Here is a 12361-nt window from a genome sequence, read left to right as displayed (position 1 = left end):
GTTTGTTCGCAAAAGACACCCGTGTGTTTCAAAACGACTCCTGACACTGTGTCTGTAGACTTACATCAGCAGTTTGGCTCAGGATAATAGCTAGTGGAAACGAATGTCTCTTCTACTGTCCGGCTCTATGCATGGAGAACAATATGCACTCTGCCTATGCCCTGTCAATCTGACCATCTAAACATGTATGGGGTCTGTCCTCTTTAATGCAACTGTGTCAAAGTATCATGACGGCATCATTATTGCATGGTTTCTTTTTCAAGTGGTGGTGAAAAAAAGTAAGTATACTCCGCTATCAGGACCCCACAGCCACTTGCGATATCCTCTTGTACAGCTATTGTTGATTCAAGGATACGTAGATTAATTGACTCCTGTGAATAGATTCAGGATGTTGGACACTTCTTGACTTGGACACATCTACTGGCTCTGATGGACTCTTTGTGAGTGCAGTTTTTTTCTCTCATCACTTCTTTCGTAAGCTTGGTTCCACGAGCACTCATATTCCAGGTTTGACATTCTGAAAGGAGTGTTTAAGAGTGTTTATTTCACGTCTTCACACACAAGTCTTCCAGTTTATGCAGTGCGTTGCGTGTTCAATGTTCTCAGGATTCTAGCAATGTCACGGCCATCAGCTCAATGACAGAGAAGCATTCTTACTGTTAAAGTAATGTAGGCCTTACCTCAAGGTTTTATCAGATAAAAGAATCTTCTAAATAAAAAAAATCATATTATCCAAAGCAAGTTCAAGCATTTGCTAAACTTCAAATTTCACATTTTCAACTGCATGGTGCACTGTCTCCCTGAGCTACAGGATATTCTGACTTTGACATTTGTTAATGAATTAACTCCCTCTCTCGAAAGGATATTCTCTGCTAATGTATAAAACATGTATACACTCGTTACCACGCTTGTTGCCAGGTATTAGTCTTTATTAAAGAAACAACTTGCCCCCCCCCCCCCACACACACACACACACACACACACACACACACACACACACACACACACACACACACACACACACACCTCCCTGCAGTGTTAATGTGAATGTAAATAGGAATATAATTGTGGGGGCTGCAGGCTGTGTGGGTGAGATAGTGGTCGCCGAGCGTTCGCGGTATTCAACACGGCATCAGTCACAGGGAGAAGGACGCGCGTCCGGGCCCGCTGTGGCACACCAGCTCCGCTAGTGAAAGGGCAACCTGTATGCTAATTGGCTTTGGCTAACCTTTCCACTCCACCCCCCCCTCCACTGAATGTTTCTTTGTACCTCCCCTCTTGAGAGGCTATTGGAAATACTGTCTGTCTACCGCGGTGCAACTGCAACACATCACAGCACAGCACAGCCAGCTTGGACTCCATAGGGCTTTGCCAGTCGTCCTATCAGTGAGAACATGGCTGACTAGCATGTCGACAGGCTGGCACGTGGGCTAAACTAGACATGTGTGGGGGTCTCTGATCTCTTCCTTGTTGTGTGCGTGTACAAAGGCCTTAACTTCAAAGGCGCTCGATGCATTTTAAGCACCTACTGAGTGGTCAGACCCAGGAGACGAATGCCTGCTCCACTCTGACTGAATCCCTCTTCCTATCTCTTTCTCTCTCTTCTCTATCCCCCTTTCCATCTCTTGTTCCTCGTTTACTCTCTCACACACACACACACACACACACACACACACACACACACACACACACACACACACACACACACACACACACACACACACACACACACACAGACACACACATACACACACACACATACATGCAAATACACACTCATACCCATGTACTTTGCCTTTCCCAGCACCCCATAGCCCCTTGGGCCTTGTTGTCAAAAGCCAGACTTGTCTGCATGAAGCAGCACCCGACCACTCGGAAAGGCCCTCGAGCCTGAGTCCACTAAATGACACTCTGACATCTCAGATCCGCAGCTCCATACATCAAGGCTCCTCCTTGTTCCGGATGCAAGGGGTTCCCCCTGTGGGCAGGGAACCCCCCCTCTGTACTGCTCGTTTCTGTAATGATATTAAGCGGTAATGCTGGCTTCGGAGTAACGCTCCATTAACTCAAACTTCCTATACGCTGGCTGTTTCCTCACTGCCGGGGAGATGCGGCGCTTTGCTCCCAAGTGTAATGTTCTGAATCGCACACGGACTGTGAGTCGGTCGACATCTCCATTTTAAAGAGGTTTTTATAGTCTCCGAGTTTGTACCTTGTACACCGGGGTAAAATGTGCCATTTTGTTGTAGTCTGCACTTGATGAAATCAACATCCTCAAAGTTTCCGGGAGAAAAACCCCTGTGCTCTGGGATTCGTTATTTCTTCACTGTGCCCTGATTTTGAGTTTGTATTAGTATGAGCACTGTGTAATAAAATCCCTCACGATAACACAGCAACAACTATGATGACAGCATAATAACATGTAATCACGACGCTCGAGTACTTTAGTCGCTCGACTTACGTTGGCACGCCGAGCACTGAGCAGATTGAACGCTCTCTCTCTCTCTGTCTTTCTCTCTCTCTCTCTCTCTACAGTAATTGCATATGTGGGGCACAGACAGCTAAGTCTGTTGAATATCTCAGAGAAAGAGAGAAAAAGAGAGAGAGAGAGAGAGAGAGAAGAGAGAGGGAGAAAGAGAGAGAGGGGGGAGGAAGGGAAGCCGTCCACTGTGGGGAAATGCTGTGTCATGGCCAGAGGTGGAGGCTTTAGCCGGAGGAGTCTGATTAAAGCTTAGGGGAGAAGCTTACGGCCTCTGATGAAGCACATGCTGTAACCTCCGCAACTCGCCCAAGCCTTTCTCTCTGGCCCTCCTGCTTTTACCTCTGTGCATCTGTGTGAGTGCTAAAAAGAGGGTTTTTACCTCTGTGAGCGCTAAAGAACAGAGAGATCTTGAGAGAGCAAGAGCTGGCAACCAACAAATCTAGACGTAGATTGAGAAAGGAAGGACTGAAGCCTCATTGTACTCTTTTACATCTTGGTGAGAGTATGCCTCATAAAGAGTCTTTCACATGGTATTGAAATGGAAAGAGAACATGAGAGAGAGAGAGAAAGAGAGAAAGAAGGAGAGAGAGGAATTTCTTGTTCCTTCTCCTCATCCCCCGTGTCTGAGACGGCTTCACCTGATGCTGAGCCCAGCAGAGGACATTTTCCATGCCAGTGACTTCCAGCCCTGATGTGCTGAACTGGGGTGTCTTATTAGATATCACGCTCCAAAAACTGTGGGCTTCATGAATAAACGTGTGTGTGTGTGTGTGTGTGTGTGTGTGTGTGTGTGTGTGTGTGTGTGTGTGTGTGTGTGTGTGTGTGTGTGTTCGTTCGGGGGATGGGTGAGAAAATTGAGAATGCAAGAGCAAGAGAGAGGGGAGAGAGAGAGACAGACAAGAGAGACACGACAGAGGAAGTGAGATCAAGAAGCGAGTGTAAAGAGTATGATGGAGAGAGTGATGAAAGAGTCTGTGCAGGAAAGAGTGATGAAAGAGTCCGTGCAGAAGAGAGTGAGAGAAGAAGAAGACTGCTGTGCTCAGCTATGGCTGAGGCATTGTACTTGTTATAGATGTGAAAGTGAAAGCTTATTCTCTCCTCCTCCTGATTTGTGTAGCTGAAGGTCACTGTAATCTCCCTAATCTGTAGCTCCATCACTCCCCTGCCCTCTGTCTGCAGGAGGGAGGAATGGGCCCTCTGGTGCACGCATGCAGGTGAAGACCATCTTAGCTTTACTCCTTTATTAGCCTCTCACAATGCCCTGTAGAGGTCCATTCATGGAATACTGACCTCACCAATCTGTCTGAGAGATAACATCCCAAATCCTCATAGGCTTCATACAAAAGTGGACTTTGGACTCTTTGGGCTATGTATCATTCCAGTGTGAATTATGTAAATTTGTCTGGTACATACTGGTGCGTGTTTCGTGAGTGTTGCAAATTTCAGTGTCTGGTGCTCTGTTCAGTTCTGCACAAGGATATTGAGGCTCTGATCTCAAGCGTACATGAGCAAGGTCATAGTCAAACAGCAAAACGTGAGGCAAACCTGGATCTATGTGTACACTGCACAGTGCTAACACTTTCAACCACAGTACCCTTTACCAGCACAATAGGACCGTAGTCTTCCTCCGTACACACACACACACACACACATACGGTGTTTGATGTGTTCCCATGCCCTTGAGGAAGAAAGTAAGCTGCCTCCTATTCGTTAGCATAACAAGATAATCCACCAATGATGGCCTCCTGTCAACTTTTGTCGGGGGATTATGGCTGTTTTTCCCCCAATGCGTGACTGCCTGGCATCCTGAACGTTTGATGCATTATTCAGACGTTTCCCCTCGGTTAACCGACACTCAGGATAAAGAGGACACTAATAGTGCAGGGAAATACCTGTCTAATGGCGCTTGTTGATTTGTTTACTTTTGCGCAATTAGGCGCACGCACGCGTGGGCTAATCACCTCGGCAGAAATGAAATTAGCGGCACATCCGACGGTCGTTATTGTAATGGACCCTCTGAAGGTGCGGCACACGCGCCAGGACAGAAAATGGGAAATGAAGTGGGCAACATGAACCGGCACGCCGCTGAAAGGGCAAGCGTGACCTTTTCCACTACAAACACAAATCACATTGATTTCTTGTCCGGCATGGCAATTTGATAATGTCACCGTTTCGATGGCGGAAGCATTTTTGCGTGTCACCTGTGCTCTTTCCATCGCCGAGGAACCCTTAAGACAAAGGGGCCCCTGCGCTCAGGTGAGGGCTGTTCCTGAGAGCTCGGTTTAGGTGTAAGTGCACATGTACACAAGCACAGGTGCACACTTGCACATCTACAAATGACAAAAAACTCAAGGGTGTGTACAAATACACACACGCGCACACACACACACACACACATACACACACACAATCATTCTCATGTCAGAAACAACTCATTTCTCTCGACGTGTTCAGTTGCTGTGACTGTTCTGACAACTCTTTTGCAATGCCACACACACACACGCACACACACACACACACACACATTATTTTCCATGTACCAAGCTACTTATATGAAGCTGAGTAGAGCATAAATCTCAATCCCTTCACAATGCTGCCGGTCAGTCACTCCCTGGTGTAGACTGACCCCATTAAAAAGGGAGACGGGTCCTCACGGCAGCCCACTGAACCCTGTTTAGTGTCTGACGCAATGCACAGGCTGAAGACTGACCTCGAGGTCATCTGCTGTGCACATTTCAAATCGATGTGGTCTAGAAGAGCCTGTTTAGTATGGACAGGCTGCCTGTTGGGGCAGCTTAGCTCATTCCCCTATACAGTATATCAGAACTCGTTTAACGCCGGCGTCTCCCACTCTTCGTATGTAGTCATTATCTGCGTGGGCAAGAGAGCGTCTGAAAAGTGCATGATTGATGGGTTAAAATGCAGACTTCCGTGAGCCCACTCTCCGCAGAGCCCAGTAGTGCGAAGTGATGTTGTTCTCTTGTTTATGTTTTTGTTGTTGGCTAGTTTGTCTTGAGGGATCAGTGGAATCCCACACTGCAGTGTCAGAGCTTCTGGTGTTTACTTACTGTCTCTCTCTTTCTTTCTCTCTCTCTCTCTTTCTCTCTCTCTCTCTCTCTCTCTCTCTCTCTCTCTCTCTCTCTCTCTCTCTCTCTCTCTCTCTCTCTCTCTCTCTCTATCTCGCTGTTTCCCTCTACCCTCCTCCCCCAGATGCTAAAGCCTGCCCAGCCAAAGAGTTCCAGTGCCGCAACAGGAAGTGCGTGGCGCCTAACTTTGTGTGCGACGGTGATGACGACTGTGGTGACGGCAGCGACGAAGAGTCGTGCGCAGGCACGGCGGCCGGCGGTGGCCCAGCCCCACGCACCTGCGGCCCGCACGAGTTCCGCTGCGACGACGCCGAGTGCGTGCCCATGCTGTGGAGCTGCGACGGTGACCCAGACTGCCGCGACAAGTCGGGACGAAGTGGCCTGCTGCAGCAGCCGCAGAGAAGCAAAGCCGCCGCTGCCCGCCCCGAGTTCCAGTTCCAGCCCGGCGATCACCATGCACCTGAGCTGGAGGTGCGATGGCGACGCCGACTGCAAGGACAAGTCCGACGAGGCCAACTGCGGTAAGGATCTGCTGAATGCTTGAGGTTGTTTTCACTGAGGTTCATTTGATATCTCCATCATTGCTTTAACTTGCAGTTTTCATGTTACATGGGTGTGTGTGTGTGTGTGTGTGTGTGTTTGTTGTTCTGACCAGTGGTCAATTTGATTCTTGCATCATTTGATTTTGTCAATTTCATTCTTGCATCATGTTCTAATTTGGAGCTTTTTCTGTGTGTCTGTGTGTGTACAGTGTCGCTCTCTGTGTGTGTGGTTTTGCGGTTTCTGTGTGAAACAAAGGGTATAAGAAAGGATTTGACCTTTCAGAGGACCTGTTTGATGTTGGTTTGTAATGTGATGCCATAAGAGAGGGAGAGAAAGCACATGAAGACTCTCTCTGAGAGCCTGGGCTTTGATGTGAGCAGAATGTCTGTCTGAATGGAATGTTTGGAGGAAGGGTTCATGTGAGCGCAGCATCTGTAGAATACAGAGGAAAACATGGCTGAAGTAGTGCCTGTTTGGTGGTGGGTGTTTATGTTTCTTGTCTGATTCTGACCGTTGGGCTTGTTTTTAATTCCTTCTCCCTCTTTGTGTGTGTGTTTGTGTTTTTATTTGTGTGTGTCTACTTGCAACCCACACATCATTAAATGTAATGATGCTGTGTTGTGTTTTTATGTTCTATGTGTGTGTGTGTGTGTGTGTTGTGTGTGTGTGTGTGTCATTAATGTGCTTCTGTTGCTGGAGGTTGGTGAGATGAGGACTTAATGTCTGTGATGACACACTGGAGAGTCCTTGAAAAAGATGTTGTGTGTGTGGTGTTTGTGTTTGTGTTTTATAGAGGGAGAGAGAGAGAAAAATAAAGAGAGACAGAATATGCTTATTTCTGGGGGTGTGTTTGAGAGTTTGTGTGAGCATGTGTGTGGACATAAGGGTTATGCGTGTATTAGGGATGTTAACCGGTAGCCATTTAACCGGTGGTACGTTGACTGGTTAAAATTTTCTGCCGCCGGTTAAAAAAAAAAAATAAAACAACAAAAAAAACCCACTAGTTTTAAAGCTCCCGAATGCCAGCCAGCGTTATTACACTGCCCACACACGTGTTATTGGTGTTGTATTGTATGGGGCGATATGATCACTCAATATCTAAAAATGATAAATGTGAGCATGAGCGCTCCCACGGCGGAATTTATTAAGCGCAACCACAGCACAGAGCCATGGCTCTGGCGCAGCAGAGCTCACGAAGCCATTCCGAAAACAGTTTATACCGGTTACTACTGTGTAGTGACTATTTGTACGCCTTACATGACAGGTCCTGTCTGCGCAGCTAAAAAAAAATCGCCACTATTAACCTAGATAAGGCTTATGTGAAGCATGTTACCTAGGCCTAAAAACTTTTATTATTATACTTTTACTGCTTGTTAGGGACCGTTCGTTATTTATAAACGGGGTCACCGGAGGAAAATAGGGGAGGGTCATGTCTTTTTATTCTTTGTTGAGGGGAGGGTCACCTAACTTGTTTTTGTCTAGGAGGGGGGGTCACCCATCTTTTGTATTAATGAAAACAGCAAAAAATCAAAGTGGCTTGTTTGATTGTTGATTTCTGTCGCCATATAACGTTCTCTTTCGTTCCATAGCGCTGTCAACATTGAACAATGAAAATAAGGGAGATTTCCCAGTGGGGTGTACTACGAATCTCGATTAGTGGGTTAGCGAGGTATGTTGCGCTCAAAGCCAGGCTATGCTGTGACACGAAAGTGGATCTGTTTTAGTGTCGCTATATCACCATGGTATCTTATGTTGTCAACCAAACCTGGTCGGGAGGAGGTTATGTGCTAAGTTATAGCTCAAATTGTGTAATCTACCGCACACTGACCAATCAATTGTCTTAAAAACTAAGTTATCTCACGTGTAGGATTCTGTCATATATCTTACAGGTGGAGCCCCGCCTCTACTAACATTTTGGATCTCGAATGTGCTTTAATAATGCTGTGCGTGCAAATATCCCACTATGGACGTGCATACCATACAACATCTGATGACAATTGATTTATTTGATGTTATAGGTTAGACATAAAAAAATTACCGCAGTGTAGATTAAGCTATCGCTCATCAATGCGGAAGTAATTGTTTTTTTTTTAGAAATGGTCTTGTAGCGTCTCCACGCTTTTATTGACAATAACGCCATCCCAACACGAGAACGCCGCACAGATCTGAGCTGAAAGCCTAGTTTGACAAACATATCACATAACTGCAATCGTAGTATCACTTAACGTATACCCCTGAATCAAGGCTTTGTCAAGCCTCGATATGTCTACATAGCCTAGATATGTCTAACGTGCTTCGTAGTATACCCCACGGGTTTCTCACGCAAAATACGGAAAATGTCAACATCCGTCCCCATTAACGTTGGAAGGGTTGGAGCAACAAAGTAGACTACTTTATTCATGCCTAACAGCCTATATCTATTTGGTCAACTTTATCCAGCCCTAAAAAAGCTAACTTTGGTTTACTTGTAGTTTACCGTGTAGCCTAGCCTAACTTTAAACAGTGTGCATGCTTATAAAGCATACTTGTGCTTCATTCATCCACACATCCAGCTCCTAACGTTTTGACAAGCATTTCTACCAATTGACCTTGTTCCTGCCCATCTCTTGCTTTGCTGTCTCCATCCTTTCTGTTTTTGTTGTTTGCAAAAAAATATATAGTAGGCCCTATTTATTGGTAACCAGCAACAAGTGCAATTTGTTAATCGCTGTCATTCTCTCTCCTGCCAACCAAAATGTGTTACGTTCCAAGTAGCAGTGCGTAATTCTGCTTCATAAAGCAGAATACAGAATACAAATACATTGGTCATATAAATAGCCAGTTTATGGTCTACAGTGTAGGCTAGAGTTGGTAAGTTATGGTAGGCCAACTTGGAGTGAATACATGGGGATTTCTTTGGCTCTTAGCCTGGCAGGTGCGCACGTAGACATAGCCTACGGCCGAACACTGCAAGCGCCAATGAATCGTGCTCTCACGACAACCACGTCGTTAACTTAAATAGGCCTACTGTAGGTTAAAGCAACACCAAAGAGTTTTTTCTACCTTAAAATAATGTTTCCAAAATCGTTTCAGTGGTTCATCAACTCGTAACAGGGTGAACAGCACTTCTGCATTCGCTTCGCGGCCCTCTATCGGCTATAACCGCACTATGTAAGTTTGCCAGATCGGGTAGCGGATCTGTAGTTCGATGGAATGACACATAAGAAACTACAAATGTGACTTGCATCTGATGTCGCAATACATCTTACTTTCATAAAATCATGCCACATATTCTACCTTGTCTGTGGACATTGTTATTTCCAAAGCCAGTGCTGGATAAACAAATAGTGCGTGCGACAGAGGAAAAGTTCTTTGGTGTTGCTTTAACATCACTCTGAGTTCGCATTCAAGCAAAACGATGATTTGAATACATCTGTTTCTCTGGAAGGGCAAGGGGTAACAACAGGACAACACAAAGACAGGCCAGAATGCAGGACTAATGTTATGAGAGTATTACAGTAATATGGGATATTCTACGGGAAAATATTAAAACGGCAAGACAGAAAAAGTTGGCATGTTAGGTATTTTTCCCTGTGATTATTTGTGAAATTGTGCAAACGGCCTTTTCAAGTCATTTGAGAAGGAAGGAGTGTAGCAAGCTCCCAAATTGACGCTCATCTGAGAAATTGAGTTTTGGATAATGTTCAGCTTCAGCAGCTTTACAATGACTGAGGAAGCCTAGAGACGAGTCCATAGCAACAAGTTCATGTGTTGAATTTGTTATTACCCAGTGTGCTTTGTTGAATGGTCTCAATGTTTTATTGTTTTATTTCATGTGAATACTAGAGGACTAGAGGAGTAAATTATTTCAAGTAGGCTAATGCAGTTGCAGGAAGTGTGCATTTAGTTTCCATGCTTATTGTGTTTCCACAACAATGTTAGTGAGTAAATCTACTGAAATGGCCACCCTCTTGGTGAAGTGTGATGTGTAAGATCAGAAAGCAGAGGGTGAATTTCGAACGATTGCTTAAGTCGATGTGTTTTCATAGCGTGGGCAGAAGGTATCGACAATTGGCCGGGGAGGGTCATGTCCTTTTTGAAATTTTCTTGAAGGCAGGGGAGGGTCATGCAACTTTTGATTGAAGCACTCAAAATCCCTCCGGTGACCCCGTTTATAAATAACGAACGGTCCCTTAGTGGCTGCGTGTTGACTATGGCATGATGATAATTGTAACAATGTAATGGCAAACGAAGACACGAAAGACTAACTTAGCATATGCCTACTTGTTGTGTTTTATTATTCATCTGTACTTACATGGCATGACGACAGGAACTTGTTGCAAAGGATTTTGTGCAGCACGCTACAGAGGCTGTTGGCTGTTGGTTTTTTACGAAGACGTTGGTTAATATACTTTCCTGTAACACCACCAAATGTAGCGTTCTCTGTTTGTGACTTTGTAACGCGTGAGCTTTTATAGCCCGAGCTGTGCCGCTGTTGCATGGAAGGTCGACGTTGTGCGTAATGTGTGCCTGTGCGTGGGTGCGCAGGGAAAGCAATTAGTTTTCTCCCCAAAACAAAACCCTTATTCCTTCACAAGTAGTGGACAATGATTGGGGAAAATGTATAATACAAAGGGCACAAACTAACATTGTGTAACGGGAGCCTAACCATTCTAAAATGGGGGATAACTTGTTTCACGGCAGAGAAAGACGCTACAGGACACGGGTATCATAAATGGCAGTTATAGAATTTTCGGTGACCGACTTTAACCGGTTAATGAGGCTCAGTGGCCAGTTAAGATTTTTTTAAATTTCGCCATCCCTAGCGTGTATAGGATGTAAGTGTACCTGCGTGAGTGTGTGTGTGTGTGTGTGTGTGTGTGTGTGCGCGTGTGTGTGTGTCTGTGTGTTGAATCAGTCCCTGGAGCTTCCATCTTCCCTAAATAACACACTCATGTCAGGTTTGTTGACAGTAAAGGTGACTGGTGAGAAGGGCAGGGTCAAAGACAAGGATTTTATTTTCTAGAGAACTAGGGCACACACACACTCACACGTCGTTAATGTGCATCGTTTTTTTTTTGTTGGAACATGGTAACCATAGGATATAGTATATGCACACATGTCAACATTAGTGCCAGTCTACACCAATCCAATGCAGCACATTACCATTCAGTTTGCATAACAATAGTGGAATTCTTACATTCGTGGACACATTATTTGGTACGGATGCATACATATATGCAATCCTGCTTTTGAATGTGTGGATATGCTTTATGTATAATTCATGTGTGTTTAAGTGTGTGTGTGTGTTTGTCTGTGAGTGTGTTTATGTATTGTATTTGTGTGCATGTGTTTGTGTTTTGCATTTGTGTGCGTGTATGTGTGTGTGTGTGTGTGTGTGTGTGTGTGTGTGTGTGTGTGTGTGTGTGTAAGTACAGTCTGGGCTTTCTACTGGTTCTCTCCAGGGGGTGAGGCAGTGTGGGGCTGAGTGGGGACAGAAGGGTGGGTGGGGGTGGGGGTTCTCATGGGAGATCCATCACACAGCCCCGCCCAGTCATGAGAGTTGGAGAATCATCCATCTGGGCACTCGGTTCTGTCGGCGCAGATATTTACACCCTACAGACACACACACACACACACACACACACATACCCACATACACACACACATACCCACATACACACTCACACACACACATACACATACGCACACACACTCACACACATGCCCACACACACACACACACACGCACACGCACACACACATACCCACATACCCACATACTCAAACACACTCACACACACACACACACACACTCACACACACGCCCACACTCAGCTGTCAGTATCTCAGGCATTTATCACTATTAGTCCCATTCAGATCACAATCACCTGTCTGAGAGCATCACTTGCATTTATGATGGGATTATGGGTGTGCCAGTGGTTGAATAATCCAGACCTTTTTAGCATGTGGGGGAGTAGGGAGGTTTGTGGTTGTGCCTGTGTGTCAATATGTGATGGTGTGTGTGTGTGTGTGTGTGTGTGTGTGTATACATATGTTTTCATTGGGTTCAATGCTTAACCTATGTGAATGACAAATATAGTATATTTAAGAAGTGTTTGTGGATATGTACGAGTGTGTGTGTGTACACAAAAGTGTGTTTTTCTGGCTCCAAAAGGGTTTTTTCCACACTATAGTTTTGCTGGTGCGGCTCGTGGTGCCGCTGCGCCCAAATGGATTACAATTGGCTCCATGGCACAGCAATTGAGAG

General features: G+C 45.4%; 1 protein-coding gene across 1 annotated transcript in view; it reads left to right on the top strand.

The window, feature by feature from the left end:
- Positions 1-12361, top strand: part of lrp8 (low density lipoprotein receptor-related protein 8, apolipoprotein e receptor) — a 141149-nt gene that overhangs the window by 94108 nt on the left and 34680 nt on the right. Inside the window, 2 exon segments of the mRNA XM_048253254.1 lie at positions 5693-6018; positions 6020-6089. Of these exon segments, the coding sequence (XP_048109211.1) occupies positions 5693-6018; positions 6020-6089 (396 nt within the window).

This window comes from Alosa alosa, chromosome 9 (genome assembly GCF_017589495.1).
Source record: "Alosa alosa isolate M-15738 ecotype Scorff River chromosome 9, AALO_Geno_1.1, whole genome shotgun sequence".
Classification (NCBI taxonomy): domain Eukaryota; kingdom Metazoa; phylum Chordata; class Actinopteri; order Clupeiformes; family Clupeidae; genus Alosa; species Alosa alosa.
This window is presented reverse-complemented; position numbering and strand designations above follow the sequence as displayed.